Consider the following 27854-nt stretch of genomic DNA (forward strand, 5'->3'; position numbering starts at 1 on the left):
TGTATGTGGTGTTACTGGGAACATACAATTGTGGAACAGCGGATGAAGTACAATGGTGGTTTTGAGTTTAGTATTTATTTTAACTTCTTGTATAAATATTATACCAACATCAAGTGCAGCTAGAAACTATTTTATTTGTTAAAGTCATATCACAAATGCCACAAACTAAGCCAAATTAGAAATCAATATTAGAATCACCTTGAACTCTTACAGGAATTGACAGCAGGCATTGACAAACTTGAGAAAGAAGACATTTCAGAAGCGTAGGTACCCTGAAGAGAAATGTGGGAATTATAAAGATCATCCTTAGGAGACATTTTCTCTTTCCTAAGAACATTTTTAATATATTTCCGTGAAATAACATCTGACCACATTGATCTTTAATTCTTTGGTAATCTGCTATGTGATCTAGTGCTTTAGCCTCTACCATGATAACTCGATCTCTTTCTGGTTGTGCTTTATTTGACTATTTTACACCTTGGACCTATTATTCTGCTAAGGTACATGTATAATTAATAAGTCTGGGTCTCATTAACTTGCATTTTTTAAATGTATTTAATCCAATCCATTTACAAAAGCAATCTATACAATACAGGAGAAAATACAATCAAGCCGTTACAACAAGGTTGTATTTGAGTGGATAGCAACAAGAGAGGCTCCTTCAGCAACATCTTGAAAGTAAAGAGACTTGAGGGAGATGGAATCAAAAGAGACAATCACTGCACACCTTGGAAGCCAGTAAAGCAAATTACCAAATATAAGAGGTATTAGATATATAAATACAAAAATAAAACTTGCATTAGTACTCTTTCACATCTTTTGAATTAAACAATCAATTACATGTTGCATATATCACGGAACCTGAGAAACTGTGTCCTGAATTCAGTGAATACACAATGATGAGAAGGACCATCCAACAACACCTACGACCTGCACAAATATGACCTACTTTTATTTATTCTCATAACTGATTACACACCCTGTCTAAATACCCCAACAAGTACCCGTTTCATTCTCCATATCCAGAGGTTACATTTTATTTCAAATAAAACAAGTTAAAACTTTTAAAAGGAGCCAGTTAAATATTTTACATAAAGTTCTTTACAAAAATAGTATTTTTAAAAATCGACCTCAACCCTTACACAAGTAATGTGCAAACAAGATGGCAGCAAGACAGATAGACTGAGGGTGTACAGCAGGCGCGCCCATGACAATAATAATGAGAAACTTGTGAGAACCAGTGCTGCAATTACGTAAAAATAAGGGTGTCATGCTCCGGCACCCCAAACTTCTCTTTGTGCTCCTCAAACAGTGCTCGTAGCTCTTCTAAATATTTTTTATGGAGCTGTTCAATCTCCTCCACGGTAGGGTTTTCAGTCCGAACTATGACGATGGGCTTTCCGACTAGGAGAGAAATAAAAGGAACAAGCATTTGCAATGCAATAGGTCTCGCATTAGGAAAGTTTGAGCTATTGGTATTGTAAATTACAATTTTTTTTATTTATGTGTTGGTTTTGAAAATAGCGAAATTAATAGCTTTGTCATTTACAATGCCAATAGCTATAAATTTAGCAAATGTGACACCTATAGCATTTGTAATGCAATATGTGTTGTATTTACGTGACTTAGATGTATTGATATTACAAATAATAATGGCTTTTATTTTTAAAAAATAAGTAATACTTAAATAAAAGTTATTGTAATTTATAATGGCAATAGCTTACACTTTTGTATATAACTTTTGTGAAGATTATGTTCAGTGTATTTTATTGTGACGAAAATCCAAGAACAGAAGTGAAATATTAACATATTTTTTGCGACATTTGTAATAAAGCTTGAAACATTGAGAGACCATATTTGAACCAGTTGTTGAATGGTTGCACAGATTGATGATGTGGTGGCGACGAGTGATTCTGTGGTGTTCAGTGATACTGTGGTAGCGCATAGTGATGTTTTGGTGCCCCTGAGTGATGCTGTGGTGGTGCTGAGTGATGCTGTGGTGATGCAATAGATAGATAGAGTGAGTCTGATAGAGTGAGTGCGATAGATAGAGTGAGGTCGATAGAGTGAGGGCGATAGATAGATAGAGGGAGGGTGATAGATAGATAGAATGATGGCGATAGGGTGAGGGCGATAGACAGATAGAGAGAGTGAGGGCGATAGAGTGAGGGCGATAGATAGATAGATAGACAGAGTGAGGGCGATAGATAGAGTGAGGGCGATAGATAGATATAGGGCAATAGATAGAGTGAGGGCGATAGAGTGAGGATGATAGACAGAGTGAGGGTGATAGATAGATAGAGTGAGGGCGATAGACAGATAGAGTGAGGGCAATAGATAGAGTAATTATGTGGCGTGTAATTATGTGGCACTGAGTGGTATTTGGAGTGTATGTTGCGTTGAGCGCAGTGTAAAGATGTAGCATATAATTATGTGGCACTGAGTGGAATTTGGAGTGTATGTTGCATTGAGTGCAGTGTAATTATGTGGCGTGTAATTATGTGGCACTGAGTGGTATTTAGACTGTATGTTGCGTTGAGCGCAGTCTAATTATGTAGCATATAATAATGTGGCACTGACTGGAATTGTGTGAGTGTATCTTGTATTCAGTAGAGTGTAATTGTGTGGCGTGTAATTATGTGGCAATGAGTGGTATTGTTTGGCGTGTATGTTGCATTGAGTGCAGTGTAATTATGTAGCATATAATTATGTGGCACTGAGTGGTATTGTGTGGAGTGTGTGTTGCATTCAGTAGAGTGTAATTATGTGGCATGTAAATATGTGGTATTTGGAGTGTATGTTACATTGAGTGCAGTGTAATTATGTGGCACTGAGTGGTATTTGGAGTGTATGTTGCATTGAGTGCAGTGTAATTATGTGGCGTGTAAGTATGTGGCACTGAGTGGTATTTGGAGCATGTGTTGCATTGAGTGCAGTGTAATAATGTGGCGTGTAACTATGTGGAACTGAGTGGTATTTGGAGTGTATGTTGCATTGAGTAGAGTGTAATTATGTTGAGTGTAATTATGTGGCACTGAGTGGTATTATGAGGAGTGTATGTTGTATTCAGTAGAGTTTAATTGTGTGGCTTGTAATTATGTGGCACTGAGTGGTATTGTCTGGAGAGTGTTGCATTCAGTCGAGTGTAATTATGTGGTGTGTAATTATGTGGCACTGAGTGGTATTTGGAGTGTATGTTGCATTGAGGGCAGTGTAATTATGTGGCATATAACTATGTGGCACTGAGTGGTATTTGGAGTGTATGTTGCATTGAGTGCAGTGTAATTATGTGGCGTGTAATTATGTGGCACTGAGTGGTATTTGGAGTGTATGTTGCATTGAGTGCAGTGTAATTATGTGTGTGTAATTATGTGGCACTGAGTGGTATTTGGATTTTATGTTGCATTGAGTGCAGTGTAATGATGTGGCATGTAATTATGTGGCGTGTAATTATGTGGCACAGAGTGGTATTTGGAGTGCATGTTGCATTGAGTGCACTGTAATTATGTGGCGTGTAACTATGTGGCATTGAGTGGTATTTGGAGTGTATGTTGCGTTGAGTGCAGTGTAATTATGTAGCATATAATTATGTGGCACTGAGTGGTATGGTGTGGAGTGTATGTTGTATTGAGTGCAGTGTCATTATGTGACGTGTAACTATGTGGCACTGAGTGGTATTTGGAGTGTATGTTGCATTGAGTAGAGTGTAATTATGTTGCATGTAATTATGTGACACTGAGTTGTATTATGAGTAGTGTATGTTGTATTCAGTAGAGTGTAATTGTGTGGCTTGTAATTATGTGGCACTGAGTGGTATTGTGTGGAGTGTGTTGCATTCAGTAGAGTGTAATTATGTGGTGTGTAATTATGTGGCACTGAGTGGTATTTGGAGAGTATGTTGCATTGAGTGCAGTGTAATTATGTAGCATATCATTATGTGGCACTGAGTGGTATTGTGTGGAGTGTTTGAGGTATTCAGTAAAGTGTAATTGTGTGGCGTGTAATTATGTGGCACTGAGTGGTATTGTTTGGAGTGTATGTTGCATTGAGTGCAGTGTAATTATGTAACATAATTATGTGGCACTGAGTGGTATGGTGTGGAGTGTGTCTTGCATTCAGTAGAGTGTAATTATGTGGCACTGAGTGGTATTTGGAGTGTATGTTGCATTCAGTGCAGTGTAATTATGTGGCATGTAATTATGTCGCACCGAGTGGTATTGTGTGGAGTGTGTTGCATTCAGTAGAGTGTAATTATGTGGTGTGTGATTATGTGGCACTGAATGGTATTTGGAGTGTATGTTGCATTGAGTGCAGTGTAATTATGTAGCATATAATTATGTGGCACTGAGTGGTATTGTGTTTTGCTATGCTATGCTTTGCTATACTATGCTATGTTTTGTTATGCTATGCAATGTTTGTTGTGTTTTATTATGCTATGCTTTGTTTTGCTATGCTATGTTTTGTTATGCTATGTTTTGTTATGCTATGCTGTGTTGTGTTTTGTTATGCTATGCTATGTTTTGTTGTGTTTTGTTATGCTAAGTTATGTTATGTTTTGATATGCTTTGTTATGCTATGTTTTGTTATGTATGCTGTGTTTTGTTATACTATGCTTTGTGTTTTGATATGTTTTGTTATGCAATGCTTTGTTTTGTTATGCTATGTTTTATCTTACGATATGTTTTGTTTTGTATTGTTATGCTATGTTTTGTTTTGCTATGCTTTGTTATGTTTTGTTATGCTATGTTTTGTTGTGTTTTGTTATGCTATGCTATGCTTTTTTGTGTTTTGCTATGCTATTTCTTCTTTTGTTATGCTAGGTTTTGTTTTGCTATCCTATGCTATGTTTTGTTATGCTATGCTATGTTTTGCTATGCTATGCTAGGATTTGTTATGCTATGCTGGTGAGGGTGTGTGAGGGTGAGTGAGGGTGGGTGAGGGTTAGGGGGTGTGAGGGTGAGCGTGTGTGAGGGTGAGAGGGTTGTGAGGGTGAGTGAGGGTGGGTGAGGGTGTGAGTGTGTGGGGGTGTGAGGGTGAGGGGTGTGAGGGTGAGGGTGTGTGAGGGTGAGTGGGTGTGTGAGGAGTGTGAAGGTTTGTGAGGGTGTGTGAGGGTGAGTGAGGGGTTGTGAGGGTGAGTGAGGGGATGTGAGGGTGAGTGAGGGTGTGTGAGGGTGGAGTGAGGGTGTGTGAGGGTGAGGGGGTGAGGGTGAGGGTGTGGGGGTGTGAGGGGGTGTGAGGGTGACTAAGGGTGAGGAGGTGAGGGTAAGGGTGTGTGAGGGTGAGGGGGCGAGGGGGTGTGAGGGTGAGGGGGTGTGAGGGTGAGGGTGGGTGAGGGTGAGAGGGTTGTGAGGGGGGAGGGTGTGAGGGTGAGTGAGGGTGTGTGAGGATGAGGTTGTGAGGGTGTGAGGGTGAGGGGGTGTGAGGGTGAGGGAGTGTGAGGGTGGGTGAGGGTGTGAGGGTGGGTGAGGGTGAGTGTGGGGGTTATCCCTTCTTTCCTCCCTTTACCTTTCCCCATCGCTGCTGCCCCCGCGGCCTCTCCCCCCCCCCAGCACGACCGGCCCAATCCAGCTCCCCTCCCCGCCTCCTAGCTGTCCAGCCCTCCCCGACCCCTACTTAATGGCGGCCACTGCGGGGACAGGCAAGCAAGACCACTGACTCATTGTCAGTGAAATTGCTCTCCCACCCTCGCAGCTCCACCATTAAGTGAAGTGCCCCTGCCCCTGCATTCTTCATTGTTGGTGATCCAGGCCCTCCTCCACCCGCAGGTTTCCCTGCGCCTCATCCCTGGTGGTCCAGTGGACCTCTGTCTCCTTTCTTTCTTTCTGCTCCTTCACTCGTTTTTCTCCCCTTGCTATCTTTCACCTTTCTGCACCTCTGCTCTTTTGCGCCTTATTTCTGCCCATTCTCCCTTTCTCTCCCTCTGCTCCTTCACTCGTTTTTTTCCCCTTTCTATCTTTCACCTTTCTGCACCTCTGCTCTTTTGTGCCTTATTTCTGCCCATTTTCTCTTTCTCTCCCTCTGCTCCTTCACTCGTTTTCACTCGTTTTTTTACCCTTTCTATCTTTCACCTTTCTGCTCTTTTCTACATCTCTGCTCTTTTGTGCCTTATTTCTGCTTATTTTCCCTTTTTTCTTTATCCCTTCTTTCCTCCCTTTACCTTTCCCCGCCGCTGCTGCCCCCGTGGCCCCTCCCCCCCAGCACGACCGGCCCAATCCAGCTCCCCTCCCCGCCTCTTAGCTGTCCAGCCCTCCCCGACCCCTACTTAATGGCGGCCACTGCGGGGACAGGCGAGCAAGACCACTGACTCATTGTCAGTGAAATTGCTCTCCCACTCTTGCAGCTCCACCATTAAGTGAGGTGCCCCTGCCCCTGCACTCTTCAGTGTTGGTGATCGAGGCCCTCCTCCACCCGCAGGTTTCCCTGCGCCTCATCCCTGGTGGTCCAGTGGACCTCTGTCTCCTTTCTTTCTTTCTGCTCCTTCACTCGTTTTTCTCCCCTTTCTATCTTTCACCTTTCTGCACCTCTGCTCTTTTGCGCCTTATTTCTGCCCATTTTCCCTTTCTCTCCCTCTGCTCCTTCACTCGTTTTCACTCGTTTTTTTACCCTTTCTATCTTTCACCTTTCTGCTCTTTTCTGCATCTCTGCTCTTTTGTGCCTTATTTCTGCTTATTTTCCCTTTTTTCTTTATCCCTTCTTTCCTCCCTTTACCTTTCCCCGCCGCTGCTGCCCCCGCGGCCCCTCCCCCCCCCGCAGCACGACCGGCCCAATCCAGCTCGCCTCCCCGCCTCCTAGCTGTCCAGCCCTCCCCGACCCCTACTTTAATGGCGGCCACTGCGGGGACAGGCGAGCAAGACCACTGACTCATTGTCAGTGAAATTGCTCTCCCACCCTCGCAGCTCCACCATTAAGTGAGGTGCCCCTGCCCCTGCACTCTTCAGTGTTGGTGATCGAGGCCCTCCTCCACACGCAGGTTTCCCTGCGCCTCATCCCTGGTGGTCCAGTGGACCTCTGTCTCCTTTCTTTCTTTCTGCTCCTTCACTCGTTTTTCTCCCCTTGCTATCTTTCACCTTTCTGCACCTCTGCTCTTTTGCGCCTTATTTCTGCCCATTCTCCCTTTCTCTCCCTCTGCTCCTTCACTCGTTTTCACTCGTTTTTTTCCCCTTTCTATCTTTCACCTTTCTGCACCTCTGCTCTTTTGTGCCTTATTTCTGCCCATTTTCCCTTTCTCTCCCTCTGCTCCTTCACTCGTTTCCACTCGTTTTTTTACCCTTTCTATCTTTCACCTTTCTGCTCTTTTCTGCATCCCTGCTCTTTTGTGCCTTATTTCTGCTTATTTTCCCTTTTTTCTTTATCCCTTCTTTCCTCCCTTTACCTTTCCCCGCCGCTGCTGCCCCCGCGGCCCCTCCCCCCCAGCACGACCGGCCCAATCCAGCTCCCCTCCCCGCCTCCTAGCTGTCCAGCCCTCCCCGACCCCTACTTAATGGCGGCCAGTGCGGGGACAGGTGAGCAAGACCACTGACTCATTGTCAGTGAAATTGCTCTCCCACCCTCGCAGCTCCACCATTAAGTGAAGTGCCCCTGCCCCTGCACTCTTCAGTGTTGGTGATCGAGGCCCTCCTCCACCCGCAGGTTTCCCTGCTCCTCATCCCTGGTGGTCCAGTGGACCTCTGTCTCCTTTCTTTCTTTCTGCTCCTTCACTCGTTTTTCTCCCCTTGCTATCTTTCACCTTTCTGCACCTCTGCTCTTTTGCGCCTTATTTCTGCCCATTCTCCCTTTCTCTCCCTCTGCTCCTTCACTCGTTTTCACTCGTTTTTTTCCCCTTTCTATCTTTCACCTTTCTGCACCTCTGCTCTTTTGTGCCTTATTTCTGCCCATTTTCCCTTTCTCTCCCTCTGCTCCTTCACTCGTTTTCACTCGTTTTTTTACCCTTTCTATCTTTCACCTTTCTGCTCTTTTCTGCATCTCTGCTCTTTTGAGCCTTATTTCTGCTTATTTTCCCTTTTTTCTTTATCCCTTCTTTCCTCCCTTTACCTTTCCCCGCCGCTGCTGCCCCCGCGGCCCCTCCCCACCCAGCACGACCGGCCCAATCCAGCTCCCCTCCCCGCCTCCCAGCTGTACAGCCCTCCCCGACCCCTAATTAATGGCGGCCACTACAGCGGCCACGGGCTGCGGGCGCGCCGCTGGTGCACCGAAGGCGCGTCAAAGGCAAGCACGTCTGCGCCCGTCTGCGACCGTCTGCGACCCGTCTGCAACCAGCACCAGGAACCCTGGACCTCCGCCCCGCCAACGCTACGACCCAGCAGCACTCCACGCACTCAACCCAGGCTGCAACATCAACTGCAAGCTAGCATCACCAGCCGACACCCATGGACCCTTCAGCTGTCACCGCTGCCAGCACACCTGCAGCACCGCCAAGAACACGGATCCAGCACAACCCGCCCACAAGAACACAACCGAACCGAAGACCCTGCAATGCATCCTCCTCAACGTCCGATCCCTCCACAAACACGCAAAAGAAATCTGGGACCTCCTCGACAGCACCACCCCAGACGTAGCATTCTTCACCGAAACTTGGACCAACACCACCTCGGGACCGGACATCGCCATCGCCATCCCCCAAGGATACAAGATCTCCAGGAAGGACCGCCCCATCCATCCAGGAGGAGGAATCGCCATCGTCCACAAATCCAGCCTCCGCCTGAGCACACTCCCTGACGAGTCCACAGAACTGATGGAACACCTTCACTTCAAGATACTGGCCAGCCCCACCGCCGCACTCCGAGGAACCCTCATCTACCGACCCCCTGGACCCCGCGGACCCTTCGCCAACTCCATCACGGACATTATCTCCTCGCAGGCCATTGCATCCACCAACTACACCCTGCTGGGAGACCTCAACTTCCACCTCGACAATCAACTGGACCCCAACACCACATCCCTCCTGGACAACCTACACAACATTCGATTCCGCCAGATCGTGACCGAGCCCACGCACTCAGCAGGACACACCCTCGACCCCCTCTTCACTGCAGGAAACTCCATCACCTTCAGCCACACCACCAAACTCCCATGGACCGACCATCGTTGCGTCCACTTCACCTTCAGAACACCCACCATCCACAGACACCAGCACCTGCTTCCACAAAGAAACTGGACCAAAATCACCGATGACCAGCTCACCTCCTCACTCAACAACTCCTCCCCAACCATCGCGGAAAACGACGACCCCAACACCGCAGTCCGAACCTTGCATAGATGGATCTCGGACAGCACCAACACCATAGCCCCCCTCAAGAAAAACAATACCCGTGCCAAGAAAGCCAGATGGTTTACCACCGAACTTCGAGAGTCCAGGCGCACATGCCGCCGCCTTGAAAAGGCATGGAGAAACACCAAATCCACAGAAGCCCACAACAACTTCAGAGCCGCCACCAACGCCCACCATCAACTCATCAGAGAAACGAGGAAAAAAGCGATTGAAGACAGAATCTCCACTCACGCACACAACAGCAAGGAACTCTTCAGCATCATCAAGGAGTTCGCCCAACCCACCAGCGAGTCTACCGACATCCCTCTCTCACAAGACCTCTGCGACAAACTCAGCATCTTTTTCCACCACAAAATCAAGAGCATCTATGACAACTTCGACAAAGACAACCAACACACTGAACCCTCACCAACCAGCCCCGACACCCGGAAACCAGCGATTGATGACTGGACAGCCCTCACCACCGAAGACACACTGAAGACAATGAAGTCAATCCTTTCAGGGGCCCCCACGGACCCCTGCCCCCACCACATCTTCAACAGAGCCGCCAACACCATCGCACCCATGCTCCGCCAAACCATCAACCGCTCCCTGGCGACCGCCTCGTTTCCCGACGACTGGACACACGCCGAGGTCAACCCCCTCCTAAAGAAACCCTCAGCGGACCCCACCGACCTCAAAAACTACAGACCCATCTCCCTGCTCCCGTTCCCAGCGAAAGTCATCGAGAAAGCCATCAACAGCCAACTCGCCACATTCATTGAAGAACACAACATCCTCGACTCCTCCCAATCCGGCTTCAGAAAAAACCACAGTACGGAAACCGCCCTACTCGCCGCAACAGACGACATCCGCACCTTACTGGACAAAGGAGAAACAGTAGCCCTCATCCTCTTCGACCTATCAGCAGCGTTCGACACAGTCTCCCACCGCACCCTAATACGCAGACTCTACGATGCAGGAATCCAGGACAAGGCCCTCGACTGGATCTGCTCCTTCCTCTCCGGCAGGACGCAGCGGGTGAAACTCCCCCCTTTCCTCTCGGACCCCACACCGATCACCTGCGGAGTCCCCCAGGGCTCCTCCCTCAGCCCGACGCTCTTCAATGTCTACATGGCTCCACTTGCCCCCATCGTCAGAACCTACGGACTCAACATCGTGTCATATGCAGACGACACCCAGCTCATCCTCTCCCTATCCAACGAGCCCAACACCGCCAGACGCAACTTTCGAGAAGGCATGGAAGCCGTCGCCAAATGGATGAAAAACAGCTGCCTTCAACTAAACACCAACAAAACAGAAGTACTCATCATGGCCCAAACCCCGACGCCTGGAGCGACACCTGGTGGCCCACCGCCCTCGGAAACCCGCCAACCCCCACAGACCACGCACGCAACCTGGGAATCATCCTGGACTCCGAGCTCAAAATGGACCGCCAGATCAACTCTGTCTCATCTTCCTGCTTCCACACCCTCCGCCTCCTTCGTAAGACCTTCAAATGGATCCCCCTCGAACACCGAAAGACAGTCACTCACGCCCTGGTCACCAGCAGACTCGACTACGGCAACGCACTCTACGCCGGAATAAACAAAAACCTCATCCGCAAACTACAGAACATCCAGAACGCCACCGCAAGACTGGTCCTCAACCTGCCAAAACACTGCCACATCTCCCAGCACCTGCGCACACTCCACTGGCTCCCCGTCGAGGCGAGAATCACCTTTAAGATGCTCACCCACGCACACAAGGCCCTCCACGGCACCGTACCAGCATACCTGAACAGCCGACTCAAATTCCACGCACCCCAAAGGACCCTACGATCAGCCCAGCTTTCCTACGCCGTGGTCCCCCGCACCAGAAAGACCAGATCGGGAGGCCGCTCCTTCTCCTTCCTCGCGGCCAAAGCATGGAACGCCCTTCCGCTCCACCTCAGACAGACAACATCGCTCCCCATCTTCGCAAGAAACCTCAAAACCTGGCTCTTCGACAGACCTCCTCCTTGATGGAATGGAACCAGCACCCCCCACCCCTAGCGCCTTGAGACCCTTACGGGTGAGTAGTCGCGCTTTAACAAACTCCTGATTGATTGACTAACATTGTGAATGATAAAACAATCTTTCTCGCTCAGATCTGACTGTTGTTCAGGCTGACAGTGCTTTATCAGTATGGACCCAGGGGATCGAACTGTAGTCATGTCTAAAATCTCAATCGAATTAACATGGGAAACACACCATTTTATTACCACCCCTTTTTCTCAGCCCCTGGTTACGAATCACACTGAAACTTTCCAGGCACAACAAGACCCAAATTGACACTTCTTGGGATAATTGTGTGAAGATTTGTCAAACCGCACCAAAGATATAGGCAAGTAAAAAAAAAAAGCACTGGCATAGCCAATAGGTATCGCTTTTGGGACCTTATAAGTGATTAGCCATGCAACACGTTATGTTGTTTTATGAAGGATATTGTGCTGGATAACTAAACACTAATAATTTCCCAAAGGCGAGACCTATTGGTTATCGATTGTGGGGCCCTTATAAGTATTTAGGTAGAGCTATTGACTTTGCCAATGTTTCTAAGCTGTGCTGTAGAGAAGTGTGGCTGCTGTGCAGCATGCTGAGAAGTTGTAATTAAAAAGTGTAAGAAGCACTGAGTGATGCTGTGCTGGCCCTGAGTTATGCAGTGGTGGCGTAGAGTGCTGCTGTGCTGCCCCTGAGTGATGCTGTGGTGGCCCTGAGTAATGCTGTGGTGGTGCAGACTGATGCTGTGGTGATGCTGATTGTTGCTGTGGCGCTGCAGAGTGATGCAGTGGTAGCGCATAGTGATGCTGTGGTGGTGCTGAGTGAAGCTGTGGTAGTGCTGAGTGATGCTGTGGTGGTGCTGAGTGATGCTGTGCTGGTGCTGAGTGACACGGTGGTGGTGCTGAATGATGCTGTGGTGGTGCTGAGTGACGCTGTGGTGCTGCTGAGTGACGCTGTGGTGCTGCTGAGTGACGCTGTGGTGCTGCTGAGTGATGCTGTGGTGGCGCTGAGTGATGCTGTGCTTGTGCTGAGTGATGCTGTGGAGGCGTTGAGTGATGCTGTGGTGGCGCTGAGTGATGCTGTACTGGCTCAGATTGATGCTGTGGTTGCGCTGAGTGATGCTGTGGTGATGCTGAATGTGTTATGTAGTGGTATTATGCAGTATATGTTGTGGTACTGCATAGCAGTTAATTGTGTGGTGGTGTTTTTGAATTACGTAGAGTTGATTGCTGTCTTCTTAAGCCAGCTGAGTGCAGGAAGCAGCATGCATCAGTTGGCTATATTGTCCATGTGACTTTTCACAGGTCTTAGATCTATTTACTTTCTTATCCAGACACGCTGGATTGATAATTTATAATGCATATAACATTTAAAGATTTTAACTTAAATGCAATTCAGTATGCCTCCAGTTTGTCCTCTGTGAAACTGGATGTTGAATGTAAGTAATGGCAAGACGTACCTATAAGACGCAGAATTAGGCTCGGATGACCCATCTAGTAAAATGCAGTATATTTGTCAAGGAGACTGAATCATACATGGGGGACCACTTTTCAGGCAGCCAGCTGGTTCTCAGGTCAGCGAAAGACGATCCATGTTTCATCAGAAGCGCCACAGTAGCAATAATGATAACGCAGACGACTGTAATGGGTCTGAAATATAGGGAGGATGACGTCTCTAAGCAGGTAGGTGTTTGGCTCTAGTGTTTTTGCACCCCTACCCTTATAATATGCAAATCAGTGCAAGGCATTTTTAGGCAGGTTGATCCTGGCGATCCTAGATGTCGGGTCGCATTCGTTTTTGAAGTTTTAACACTTTGTTTTCGTTGAAATCATCGGAATGATACTATTTGTGCTTGTGAATTTGACTTGACATCTTAAAGTGGGAAGCTGCCAAGCCCCCAATGATCTCTTATTGATGCACATTGGACATAAAAGGCCGACTTAATCGCCGATATTCCAGTGGCGTACGCTTTGCATGGAAATGAGCTAGCATTTTAAACAATTAGCAATTGTTACATTTTTCTTGATCAAACCTTTAAGCAAGATTTAAGATATTTTGGGGGAAACTGAATTTTTGAATGTGTTGCCGTTACGATTAATAGTATAATGCGTTAAAAATGGACACTTTCATATTTCACCAGTCCATACAGCCATGATTATTGCCCTCTGAAGACTGCATATTTAAGTCGCAATCGATTGAGTACGTGCGTGCATATCTATTCTGCGTTTCAATAGGTCTGACACGCACTGTTAATACAAGTCAACATTGTCCACGCGGTTTTTAGAAACGTTTTCCTTACTCTTCTGGGATTTTGCTTTTACAGACAAAAGCAACTCTAAAAGACGTGTAGCGATTGCTGTAAGGGTGCCGCAATGTGTGCGCACCATGACCAGAGAGGAAAGTCAGATGGCCCCTCTGCTATTCATTGTGGGCGTAACCGCGATTGACGCACTGTAAGGGTTCTGCGAGCTATGCGATGTGTGCGCACCATGACGAGAGAGGAAAGGCAGATGGCGCCTCTGCTCGTCTTTATGCGCGTAACCACACGCTCTATGCGACCCCAAAAGCTGTGGTCGGACTTATATATATATATATATTCAACACACCTCCTCGATTAAGGAATTGAGTACGCACTCACAAAGTTCTTTGTTTCCCAAAGTTTTATTCGCAGTTATTTCCAGCATACAAGCAAATAAATCCGACGCGTTTCGCTACAAACCTGTAGCTTGCTCACGGTTAATGCTATGAAAGATTCTGAGCCCCTCCTATTTCTACGGAGGTCCCGCCAAACATTCTATTTTCATTGCATTACTTCGTGTTACCAATACTGGAAGTAACTTGGGAAACGTAGTTTTTACACACCATTTGGCCTATCAATATCAGTTGACAAATCTGGCATCATTTGGTCAATGTTTTTCTATCTTTTACCCCAGGGACATCGTTTACTTTTAATACCATATTACCATCCTTTTCCGCCACTTGGTAACGTCCGATAGATATGTCCGTTTTAGATTTTAAAAATTTTATTTAGTTTTAAAACACTTTTGCCCTCCAGTGGGCCTTGTTATTTATTCTAAATATTAAATTCCATACTCACTTTTTTTGAAATTTCATTATGTGATTAATTTTTACAATTGTGGTTTTAACCTAGTTCATTATATTTCTACCATTTAATGCCCTCGGTGGGCTAATTCTGTGAGGATTGAATACAGTTATTCCGGACTCTATCATAGCTTGTAGAATTCATACTCTATTTTTTATATATAAATATTTATTTTATGGATGTCCCAGAAAAAAATGTTTTATGCACTACGAAGGAAATTTTATCTCATGCCAGTTACTTCCTCTCTTGTTTTATCATATACTGTATATATGTACCTTGAACACATTTCAAACTTTTTTATATTGCACATTTTTTTGTATTCTTCCTATCCCTCTATCCTTTTCCAATTTACTCAGACAACCATGCACAGGTAATTGACACCGTATTTACAAATGTACATACAGTTCCTCACTCTGATTTAGACCCATCAGGGTCATTGTCCTGAAATTGAGGATTTGGCGTGATTCTCTGCACCTTAAAGTTCTTTCTCTATCCCCACCTCTTTTATGTGGGACAATTGTTTCCAAGGCATAAAATTTCAAGACGGTCCAATCACCATTATGAGTAGTCTCCATGTGTTTCGCAACAGCATTGCTTCTGTCCTTATTTACTGTCGCTCTTACATGCTCTAGAATTCTCTTTTTTAATTCATTCTTGGTGCTTCCGATGTATTTGAGAAGACACAGACATTCTATCACATATACAACGTGAGTACTTAAGCATGTGATCAATTCCTTGATTTTCCACATTTTATTGTTTGGCATCAGTACTTCCTTTTTGTTTACTGCTATCTGGCACACCTTACAGTGCTGGCATTTGTTAAAACCTTTTGTTTTCATCCATTGTATTCCTTTCTTTTTCTTGGTATGGTCATGATGATGACTATGTACTAGTCTATCTTTAAGGTTTTTAGCCCGCCTGAAGGTTACTTGTGGGTGTTTGCCCATTATTTTGCTTGTTGTTTGATCCAATTGAAGCAGTTTCCAATTTTTTCTTAAAATACCCACAATTTGCTTGGATTCTCTTGTGTAGTCTAGAATCAGTCTTACTTTCCTTTCCTCTGGTATGTTCTTATCCATGGATTTTGTGGCTTTACGTTTAGTTGTTAGGGCATCCTTCCTTTCTTTGTCGTTTGCCCTTTTCCATCTTTTTTCAATGATTTTCTTATTGTAGCCCCGATTTTTGAATCTCAGTGCCATTGCATGGCTTGTCTTTTTCCATTCGCTTTCCTCTGAGCATATCCATCTTAGTCTTAAAAATTCACCATAAGGAATATTTTCTTTTGCAGAAGGTTTGTGAAAATTGCCAGCATGTAAGGTTGAATTTGTCGTAGTTTCCTTTCTATGTAACTTGGTTTCAACCTTGTCATTTCGAATATATATTTCTGTATCAAGAAAGATTGCTTTATCTTTACTGATGTTATAAGTAAATCTTATGTCGGTACTTGATGAATTAAGGATCTGAAAATAGGACTCGAATTCCTGACTAGTTCCTTCCCACACAATTAGTAGGTCGTCGATATATCTGACCCATTTTGCTATTTTGTTCACATAGATATCATTATTCGGGTGCCATGGGACCTGTTGTTCCCACCACCCCATAGTAAGGCATGCATACGCCGGGCTGAATGAGAAACCCATCGCACATCCTTTTGTTTGTTGGAAAATTTACTCTCCAAATAGAAAAATGTTTTGAGTTAAGCACATTTCCACCATGTCAATTAACATCTGATTGTGTCTGTTAAACTGAATGTCTCTTTCCTTCAAAAAGTAAGCACATGCATTTAATCCAATGTTGTTATCAATGTTAGCGTATAATGATACCACGTCCATGGTAATGAGCATGTAGTTTGGCTGCCATGGAAGTTCCTCTAGATGTTTCAAGAGATAAGTTGTGTCCCCTAAGTAGGAGCTCAAATTCATCACAAATGGCATCAGAATAAAATCTATATAATTGGCTACAGGTTCCATAAGTGACCCCTTTGATGACACGATGGGCCTCCCTCGTGGTTTTAGGGGATTCTTATGCACTTTAGGCAAAAAATATATAGTAGCCATCACTGGGTGATCTGTTGTCAAAAATTTGCTTTCATCTGAATCTATCAGATTTTGGTCTGTCCACACCTTGAGTTTCTTGTCCAACTTTTCCTTCAAGATCTCTGTTGGATTCTTTTCTAATTTTCTATAGTATTTTTTGTCTCTAAGTTGTGAGTTAGCTTCCGCCACATAATCTTTTGTGTTTAAAATAACAATATTGCCGCCTTTGTCGGCCATTTTTATTGTTATTGTTGTATCCTCTGTTAAATCCATTAATGCTGCTCTTTCTTCTGTTTTTAAATTATCATGATATTTCATTCCTTTTATTTTGTAGATGTCTCGTATAATTGCTTCCTGAAAAATGTCAATTTTATTGCCCTGCGGCAATTGTGGATAAAATCTTGATGGTGTTTTCATACCACTTAAATCAGCTCCTTTTTGTGGACACACCCCTGATTCCGAGATGATTTCATCGTCATCTGTTATTTCCAGGTTGGTCAGAGTAACTAATGCTGGTAAATCCAATGTTGTTAGGCCTTGCTCTTCTTCTGACCCTTCCAGTCTTTTTTTCTTTTTTAGTTTTGCCAAATTCGCCATTTGTTCGTTTTCCTCAAAGATTTTGGCTAATTTGATCTTTCTTATGTACTTATATAGATCGATCCGGGTTTGAGCCATGTTCATAGATTCTGATGGACAGAAGTTGATACCCTTTTTTAGGAGAGACGTTTCATTCTCATTTATGATTCTTGCTGACAAATTTATAACTCCCAGTTCTTCTTCATTGGGGTTTATATTGGACCAATTTATTTCTGATTCTTCTGGCGCATGTATCTGGTTTCCGTTCCTATTTTTTGGGGGCCATTTCCTCCTTTGGCTTCTTCTTGTTGGTTTCTTGGGGCCGCACCTGATTTGGGTACCCACTTGCGTCCTCTTCCTCTTCCGCTTGATGCTTGGGGTTGATTTTGTTCCCAAAATCTATGTTTGAGGACCAGCCTCATGCCGCCTAAAAAATCTTTTGTTGTTTGGTCTTCATTTTCTGAACCGTCTTCACTCGTACCCGTAGATGTCATTGATGTTGCACTGGTTGCGCTTTGATATCCCAAGCCCTTTCCTCCTTGATTTTTGAAGATATCGAATTTTCTCGCATATGTAAAGATCCTTCCATATGCGTAATGGTCTGTGTCACGCTGAAATTTGGATTGTTTCCGATTCCTTACAATCTCCTCATGTTTATCCACATATTTTTCCAGGTCTTCTTTTAATTTTGTCATTTCTGGATTCATTTCTATGGCTGCCAATTCTTTTTCCAATTCTGATAGTTCGTCCTTGATTTTAACCAACTCTATTTCCAGATGTTTTACTAGGATTGTAATTAGACCAAGTGATGAGTCCAAAATATGATCTCCCCATTCTTTCAGTAATTCAACTGTTGCATCCTGTTGGCTCGGCATTAATGAAAGCCTCAAACCCCGGGGAGCTCTCTTTACTTAAAGATATTTTTTCAAAGTGATTAGTTCCCACCACTTGTTTATCTCTTTCTTACTCAATCTTTCCCATAGTTTGAGTTTGCTCCTTGTGACTGTTTTTTGGTTGTCTTGTTTGTTTTTATCCTTACTGGGCAATGGTGTCTTTTGTTCGAAAAAGGAAGAGTCCAACAGTTCAATTCTTTTGGCGTCTCTTTTATCCATATTTAACTGTGTCGTATTGCTGAATGCTGGAAATTATTTTGGCAGTTATTACTGCTTAAATTTGTAATTTCTTAACCTGTCCTGAAGGAATTGAAAACAAGGGGGAAAACAACTTTGTGCGAGCAAGTAATTGTCTGTGTTGTTACTATTTTGTTTATCCGTTCCGCTCCTTGATACTTTGATCTGACTTGCGGTTAGTCCCAGTACAACAGAATTACTCTTGGCTCGCAAATTAACCAACTTCCACTGTTCTTTACTCTGCCTCGTTTGTGGCCCGCATAGGTTAACCAACACTCCCCGTGCTTACTTTCACCTTTCGATGCTGGTCCGCCGGTTTGTGTTCGTTTTCCACATAGGGTACCTCCACGTTGCAGTATTTCAACAGCGTTAGCGTTCACCGGGTCTGCTCTTTAAACATCCACCGATTCGGCTTTCAATTGCAGACCCCTTGCGCTCCCGTCTCCGGTGCCGTACTCCTCAGCAGAGCCACGCTTTAATTTATTCAACACACCTCCTCGATTAAGGAATTGAGTACGCACTCACAAAGTTCTTCGTTTCCCAAAGTTTTATTCGCAGTTATTTCCAGCATACAAGCAGATAAATCTGACGCGTTTCGCTACAAACGTGTAGCTTGCTCACGGTTGATGCTATGAAAGATTCTGAGCCCCTCCTATTTCTACGGAGGTCCCGCCAAACATTCTATTTTCATTGCATAACTTCCTGTTACCAATACCGGAAGTAACTTGGGAAATGTAGGTTGCTAACCTAGTTCATTATATTTCATTAAATGGTAGAAATATAATGAACTAGGTTAAAACCACAATTTTAAAAATTAATCACATAATGAAATTTCCAAAAAAGTGAGGATTGTATTTAATATTTAGAATAAATAACAAGGCCCACTAGAGGGCAAAAGTGTTTTAAAACTAAATAAAATTGTTTAAAATCTAAAACTGACATATCTATCGGACGTTACCAAGTGGCGGAAAAGGATGGTAATATGGTATTAAAAGTAAACAATGTCCCTGGGGTAAAAGATAGAAAAACATTGACCAAATGATGCCAGATTTGTCAACTGATATTGATAGGCCAAATGGTGTGTAAAAACCACATTTCCCAAGTTACTTCGGCGGTCGCCAGTAGGTAGTTATAGTTAGGACCTAGCTACCATAGGAAATCTGCAACATTCTATTGGGAATAACTTTGGTGCCGGTGGAGGAATTCGCGTGTAATTTTCCAAAATGTAGGCCAGCTCCGCTCCGCTTCTTTCCTAGAACTTTCGGGGGGGATTCGTCAAGCGGGGGCCGAGAAAGAAGGGGGGTCCCAAAACGTGTTTTCCCAATGTTAATTTCCATAGGACGAATAGACAAGGCTACAGCCCGAACCGCTGAACGGAATTACACAAAACTTTGCAAAATTGTAGGGACTGGTACGCAGAAGTGCCTTTTCTATATTTGGTGAGAATTGCTCTAGTGGTTTTTACGAAAATTAGGTTAAAAAACACATATATATCTATATGCGCGCTTCCAGCGCTTACCAGTACGCGTAACGGGGAGCGCACCCGGCGCGACACGGAAGTGCGCGAGCGAAAAACTGATTGGCTCTCGGGTGTCTGTCAACATTCTAAACAGTCCAGAGAGTCCGCCATCTTGTGTCTCGGTAGAATCAAGACACAAGAGGTGAAAATAAAAAGGGGGATATGATTATAAGGGGGCAGGGTAGACCCTCCCTGACCCCCTAGGTTTTCTGAGGGGGACCTAGAAGGACCCTGAAGGGCAAAAAAACATTTTTTTTTTGTTGAAATTTTCACGGGGTAAGCGCTCGGTGCGTTCCCATGTACGCTTCCCGGTACGCGCACCCTGAGCACACCACAGGGAAAAACAGTGTAAAAAATTAGAGTAAAAAAATAATTTAGAGTGCTTAGAGGTAGGGTAGCTCTGAAAAGAGCTGTTGTGTTATGTGGGTGTTTTTGGTACCTACAAGTTTGTGATTTTATGTCTTGTTTTTTCCATAGATCCCCTTCCAAACCACTGTGGGAAAAGCATTAGATAATAGTTTTCTTTCAAACATGATTCATGATATCCCAGCAGAAGGCTTTTTCACATGGTAAAATCACCTTAGAACACACCACAATTCCTAAAATGAGTATGGTACCATCAACAAATGATTTATAATGCAACTAAAGTCTTAAGACCTTCTATTAACTGCAATGCTTTTTAATGAGGTGCTATCATGTACTCGTACCCGCAATTTAAAAAAACAAACATTTTTTTGGGGCCTGGGGGTCCTTTTGGGACCCCCTGAGCAGGCCTAGCTGGTCAGGGTGCTTCTACCCTGCTCCCTTTGCATGTTTTGCACCTTTGTTTTTCTGCTTTCCTGTGCCTCAGTCTACCGAGGCACAAGATGGCTGCCAACACTTTCTGGTTTGGAATGTTGACAGACATTGGCAGCCAATCAGCATGCAGCGCGTGCTCGAAATAGTACAGAGTACAGTAAGCTTACAGTAAGCTTACAAACCCATTCCCTATCTTTCTTTCCCTTTCCCTTTACTTTCTTCCCCTACTCACCTTCTCTCAGTACCTATGCTTCAGTCCTCTTCCCCTCTATTCTATTCCTTCGCTCACTCACTCATTCCCCTTCCCTCACTCACCTTACTCCACTTTACTCACTCTTTCTCTCACTCCCTCTGTCCTGTCACATCCTCATTCTCCTTCCCTCACTCCCTCTCTCTTAGCTTTACTACCTCCGTCCCCTCACTCTCTCACTCCTCTTCCGTCACGCTCACTCCCTATAACTTTGGAACACTCCCTCACTTAGCTTTCTATGGTCCCTCACTCAGTCTCCTTCTCTTACTCTTTCATTCAGTCCCTCTGTCTCCTCACTCCCTCACTCCCCTTGTCTCATGCTCACTTGCCTTTATCCACCCTCGATCACCCCTCTTTACTCACCCTCACTGGCCTTCTCATATTCTCCTTCTCCCCCGTTTACTTACTCCACTTCCCTCACTATCTCTCGTTCCCCATTCCTTTACTCCCCTTCCCCTCTCTCCCCTCCACCACTTACCAGCTCTCAGTCACTTGACTTCAGTCCCATTCCCCTTCTTTCTATCTTTTGCTCCCTCAGTAATTCCCCTTTCCTCAGTCACCTTACTCAACTTCATTCACTACTTCTCTCACTCCCTCTGTCCTCTCACATCCTCACTGTCATGTGGCGGCTTTCCGCCGTCCCGTACGCCACAGGATGCATGCAGGCGTCGGGATACTCACTTCCGGCCGGAAGTGGTGTCCTGGTCTAGTCCTCCACCGCAACATCGTCAACATGCACTTCCGGGTGGAACACGCTTAAAATGCATGAAGCCCGCCGGATCGGTGCTTCTGATACTCCCCTGCAGCCGCGCTTCAGCCCAGCAGACCCCGGAGGTTACTTCGAGTCACGGTAACGCTGCATTTCCCCACGCGTTACGTGACTGCTTGCCGTTTGCACAATCGGATGTCAGCCGCGCAGGAGCGCTGCTGATAACTCTATCAAGTAGCAGCTGTGAAGGCTCGCAGCTATTTTCCTGCCTTTGTTCTTTTGTTTAGCAGTGGCGCAGGAGCGCTACTGCATGTTTGTAAAATGAAGCGCAGGTGCGCTTAAACTTTCAACACCCTGGTTCCTCAGTTGTTTTGCCCGTAGTGCAGGAGCGCTTTAACAATTTTCCTTGGATTTACCTTTGCTTTGGCGGTGGCGCAGGTGCGCTACTGCTTGGTTCCTACACACATCTAGCGTAGGAGCATTGTACATTTGGGCCGCGCTATAGCGCTTACCCTGGAGTTCTTGTTTGTGACTTCCTGTCGGTGCAGAAGCGCCTTCCTTTGAGTTCTTTTGGTTCTTTGGTGGTCCTGGCGCAGAAGCGCCTTATTTTCATTGCCACGGATGTAAGGCTCCTGGACAACACTTTACAGACCTCTTCCTTGGGTCAATCCGAACAACAAATAGCGGTGAGTGTCGGAGACAGGGGCTCCTGTCTGCATGTGTCTTGTGGGGTGTTTTGCAGCACGAGCGTAGTACCTAGTCCTAATCAGGCATTCTTGTTCCCTCAGCTGTACCAAGACCCTTCTCAAACGTCCCTACCACCAAAGCCACTTTCCTGGTTCCTTTGGCCCCCATCCCTGGATCCATCTCATCCTTGTCGGGTGTTACTCCCCGCGGGGGTTTGTTGTGACCAAGGACGGTGGTTAGTGTCGTCTCTGCGGAATTGCTTCACAAGCCCAGGTGAGTCTTGTGGGGTACCGGACAGAATCAGAAGCCCACGTTAATACATTCTGCCCAGACAACATGGGAGACCCGGAGGTAACACTGCAGGACATAGCAGCCTTGCTGGCTGCCATGCAGGCAGAGAACCTCAGCTTACGCCAAGACATGACGGCCCTACAGGGCCAAGTGGCGACTGGCTTCACCAACCCCTGGGGAACCACTCCTAGTTCCAGGGTTCAACAAGAGGGGTTGCTTAGACCACCTACGTTCTCCTTTGGAGGGTCCTCCTCTGCCACCAGTCAGGACACGGCCATCCAGGTTATCACACCTCACCCGGTGCAACTGGCTCCACCCGAACGCTTCTATGGCGACAGCTCCAAGTATGGCGTCTTTATCCACCAATGCCATCTGCATTTCATGGCCAGAACAGCTGCCTTCCTTGATGATGCATCAAAGGTGGCATTCATATTATCCTACATGGGCGGGGACGCCGCACAGTGGTCCATCTCGCTGGTTGAAAACGACAACCCCATGCTAAACCACTTGCCAACGTTCAAAGAGACCATGCGACGGATGTTCGCTCGCCATACGTTTGTACAAGCCGCCGACAACCAGCTGCTTGGGTTAAAACAAGGAAACAGTGATCTGCTTCACTACATCACGACCTTTAGCTGTCTGGTTATAGAGGCGCAGTGGCCTGAGGACAAAAAGGTGTCGGTGTTTTACCGACGGTTGCGGGATGACCTGAAGGATCTTATTGCCCAACACCCGACCCCCTAGACATGATAGGGCCGTTCATCGACATGGTGGTCAAGATGAACTTCCGGTTGCAAGAGAGGAAAACCGAAAAAGGGAAAAACAGCAACAACCGTGTTCTCCTATTCTCTGAGAAGGCCTCCGAGAAAAGCAAGGAGGATGCTCCCTCGCCTAGCGACACTCAGGAACCTATGCAGATCGGCGGCGTTAGAGGGGCCCTAACCACCCAAGAGAGAGAAAGAAGGAGGAAACAGAACCAGTGCCTCTATTGCGGTAAGAGCGGTCACTTTGTCAGGGAGTGCCCGGTGAAACTTAGCCGCACACGGAACAAACGACCCTTCGCCTTGCCCATCGATAAAGAAAACAAGGCGGGAAACGAGGCAACCCAGTAGACAAGGGGGTCCGTCCTCTGGGTTCTTCTTCCTGCACTACAGCGATCCCTGCGGTCTTCGATGGCAACCACCACATAGGCATGGAAGTGACCTTGCGGAATTAAACAGGCACCTCTTGGAATGTCATCGCGATGCTTGATTCCGGAGCCACCGGCAACTTTATCGACACCGTCTATTCGCAAACCCTGGGAATGAGGACGGTGTCCAAAAAACAACCAGAAACGGTAAAAGCCGTCGACGGTACGGATCTGACCTCCGGTCTTATCAGGCATCAGACCGAAGCCATGACGATGTGTTTCTCAAACAATCATGCTGAATCCATCAGCTTCAACGTCATAGACGCACCACAGTTCAAGGTCATCCTGGGGCTGCCATGGCTGGTACACCACAATCCCCGAGTCGACTGGGTATCGCGGGTAATCAGTCTGGATTCGGAACACTGCTGTGGCACCTGCTACAAAGAGGACAACATGCATGGTATCCGGTCCATACAAGCCCGGTCGTTACCAGGACAAGGCATGGGAATGGTGTCTCAGGCCGAAGTACCAGAGGACTATCATGATCTGGCAGAAGTGTTCGATAAAAAGGGAGCCAACACCTTACCACCACATTGTTCCTTCGATTGTCGGATAGATTCGATACCCGGCTCTACATTACCCTGTAGCAGGATCTATTCCCTTACCGAAAAAGAGAACGTCCATCTACGTTCCTATCTGGATGAGTACTTGGAAAACGGGTTCATCCGCCATTCCAGGTCCCCGGTGTCATCTCCCCTTTTCTTCGTGTCGAAGAAGGAAGGGGATCTGAGGACCTGCATTGACTTTAGGGCGATGAACACTATCACGATCAAAAACCGATACCCGCTTCCACTCATCTCCAACCTCCTGGACCAAGTCAAGAACGCCTCAGTGTGTACCAAACTGGATCTGCGGGGTGCCTACCATCTGGTCAGAATAGAAGACCGCCTTCCGGACCAAATTCGGCCTCTTTGAGTACCAGATCATGCCTTTCAGACTCTGCAACGCCCCGCAGCGTTCCAATACTTCATAGATGAGGTGTTGACGGAGTTTCTCAACGTCTTCTGTATCGTATACATAGACGATATCTTGATCTTCTCACAGACCATCACCGAGCACATACAGCATGTACGTTCAGTTCTAAGACAACTAGGGAAACACCGACTATATGTGAAACTAGAAAAAAGCGTATTCCACGTTACCTCTGTGGAATTCCTAGGACACGTCATCACCCCAGCCGGCATACAGATGGATAACAAGAAGGTAGAGGCCATCCTTTTTTGGCCCACGTCGGACTCCGTAAAAGGGGTGCAGCGGTTCTTAGGGTTTGCCAATTACTACCACCGTTTTATCACTGGGTTCTCCGGTATGGTAGCACCTATCCCGCGCTTATTGCGCAAACGACAATGCTTTTCTTGGGACCAGAAAGCAGACTACGCGTTCCAGGAACTGAAGAGGCGGTTCACTACAGCCCCAGTGCTGATACATCCAGACGCCAAACAGACTTTCGTGGTAGAGGCAGACGCCTCGAAGGACGCCTTGGGAGGCGTGTTGTCACAAAGGGATGCCAACACCGGACAGCTACATCCGGTGGCCTTTTATTCCAAGAAACTACAGCCGGCAGAAAAGAACTACACAGTGTCAGACAGGGAGCTCCTGGCAATCAAGACGGCATTCGAGGAATGGCGTCATTACCTTAAGGACGCAAAACACACGGTCACCATATATACGGACCACAGGAACTTGCAGTTCTTACGCTCAGCACGTGCCCTAACCGCCCGGCAGTTACGATGGACCCTATTATTTAATGAATACAACTTCACCATCACCTACCGACCCGGCAAGGACAACGCCAAGGCGGATGCACTCTCCAGATTGGACGAGTCCGAGGATGCCACCGAAAACACAGAACCGATTCCCGTCATCTCGGATGACCACTTCCAGGGAGTAGTGGCCTCCACGGACTTCATGACCCAGTTACGGAAGGACTCGGACGGAATAGACCCAACAGCTCTAGTGCATGGACACAAAGGCATGGTTCATAAAAACGGAGTCCTGGTTAAAGGAAACAAGTTGTACTTGCCTAGGGAACCCTGTCAACAACGAGCGATCCAGATGTGTCATGACCATGTTATCTCTGGCCATGCGGGATACCACAAAACGCTTGATCTGATACAACAACAGTTCTGGTGGCCAACAGTAGAAACTGACACAAGAAACCACGTCTCCCGTTGTACCATATGCCTACTAGGCAAGAACAGGTCTGAGCCCCCAGTGGGCCATCTCCGTCCCATCCCGGTGCCACCGTATCCTTGGCACACCATTTCTATGGATTTCGTGGTGGAGCTGCCGCTGACCAAGACCGGCCATACCACAGTGCTAACCGTGGTGGACCACCTCACCAAGATGGCTCATTTCGTACCACTGCCCAAAGTCCCCACCGGGACGGAGCTGGCATTAGTGTTCGTGAACAATGTGGTTCGCCTCCATGGCGTTCCTGAGGTGGTGATAACGGATCGGGGGTCGCAATTCGTGTCCCGTTTCTGGAGGGCAGTGTGCAGTCTCATGGAGATGGACGTTCGTCTCTCTTCTGCTTACCATACCCAGACCGACGGGCAGGCTGAGAGAACCAACCACACCATGGAGCAATACCTACGCTGTTTGTTGCTCCCGGTTGAGAGGGAATGGTCCGATGTGTTATGGATGGCAGAGTACGCTTACAACAATAGCAAACACTCCGCCATTGGGATGTCTCCTTTTTTCTGCCTACAAGGGAAACACCCCCGCACCTCGGCGTGGGACGTACCAGCGGAGAGTCCTTTGCCTACGGTTCGGGCTTATCAAAGACACAAGCCAGGTTCGAGCTGGCCAAAGCGAAGGACACCTAAGAAGGCACACGCTAGCGCTCACAGGCAGGAAGAACCCGAGTATCGCACCGGCGACAAGGTGTGGCTCTCCATTCGACATCTCAACGTGCATGGTCCCAAGAAGTTGCTGCCTCGGTTCGTGGGTCCGTTTGTCATTGAGAAGGTGATCAACCCCGTGGCCATGAGACTGTCGCTCCCGGTTCACATGAAGATGCACCCGGTCTTCCATGTCTCTCTTTTGCGTGCGGTCCATCCTGACTGCACCGTCTCCTCTCCCCCTTCTATGGTGGTAGTGGAGGACCATGTGGAGTATGAGGTCAGGGCCATTCTGGGTTCCCGTCGTACCAGGGGGCGGTTGTTTTACCTCATTGACTGGAAGGGTTACGGTCCTGAGGAACGGTCCTGGGAACCCCGATCCCATGTTCGTCATGCCCCTGTCCTGGTACGTGCCATCCATCTGAGCCACCCTCTGAGCCCGCGCCCTGCTTCCTTTCTCTGACTCCCGGGTGGGGGTTCTGTTTTAAGGGGGGGGGGGGTACTGTCATGTGGCGGCTTTCCGCTGTCCCAGACGCCACAGGATGCATGTAGGCGTCTGGATACTCACTTCCGGCCGGAAGTGGTGTCCCGGTCTAGTCCTCCACCGCAATATCGTCAACATGCACTTACGGGGGAACACACTTAAAATACGTGAAGCCCGCCAGATCGGTGCTTCTGATACTCCCCTGCAGCCGCGCTTCAGCCCAGCAGACGCCGGAGGTTACTTCGAGTCATGGTAACGCTGCATTTCCCCACGCGTTACGTGACTGCTTGCCGTTTGCGCAATCGGATGTCAGCGGCGCAGGAGCACTGCTGATAACTCTATCAAGTAGCAGCTGCGAAGGCTCACAGCTATTTTCCTGCCTTTGTTCTTTTGTTTAGCAATGGCGCAGGAGCGCTACTGCATGTTTGTACAATGAAACGCAGGTGCGCTTAAACTTTCAACACCCTGGTTCCTCAGTTGTTTTGCCCGTAGCGCAGGAGCGCTTTAACAATTTTCCTTGGATTTACCTTTGCTTTGGCGGTGGCGCAGGTGCGCTACTGCTTGGTTCCTACATGCATCTAGCGTAGGAGCATTGTACATTTGGGCCGCGTTATAGCGCTTACCCTGGAGTTCTTCTTCGTGACTTCTTGTCGGTGCAGAAGCGCCTTCCTTTGAGTTCTTTTGGTTCTTTGGTGGTCCTTGCGCAGAAGCGCCTTATTTTCATTGCCACAGACGTAAGGCTCCTGGACGACACTTTACAGACCTCTTCCTTGGGTCAACCCAAACAACAAATAGCGGTGAGTGTCGGAGACAGGGGCTCCTGTCTGCATGTGTCTTGTGGGGTGTTTTGCAGCACGAGCGTAGTACCTAGTCCTAATCAGGCATTCTTGTTCCCTCAGCTGTACCAAGACCCTTCTCAAACGTCCCTACCACCAAAGCCACTTCCCTGG

General features: G+C 46.8%; 1 protein-coding gene across 1 annotated transcript in view; it reads right to left on the minus strand.

The window, feature by feature from the left end:
- Positions 1–531: 531 nt before the first annotated feature.
- The window catches only part of LOC147683457 (2-acylglycerol O-acyltransferase 1-like), a 377371-nt gene continuing 350048 nt past the window's right edge, over positions 532–27854 (minus strand). Inside the window, exon 6 of the mRNA XM_086943876.1 lies at positions 532–1404. Within this exon, the coding sequence (XP_086800002.1) occupies positions 1250–1404 (155 nt within the window). The 3' untranslated portion in view covers positions 532–1249. The remainder of the gene's footprint in view (positions 1405–27854) is intronic.

The sequence above is a fragment of the Lissotriton vulgaris genome, chromosome 11 (assembly GCF_964263255.1).
Source record: "Lissotriton vulgaris chromosome 11, aLisVul1.2, whole genome shotgun sequence".
Taxonomy (NCBI): Eukaryota; Metazoa; Chordata; class Amphibia; order Caudata; family Salamandridae; genus Lissotriton; species Lissotriton vulgaris.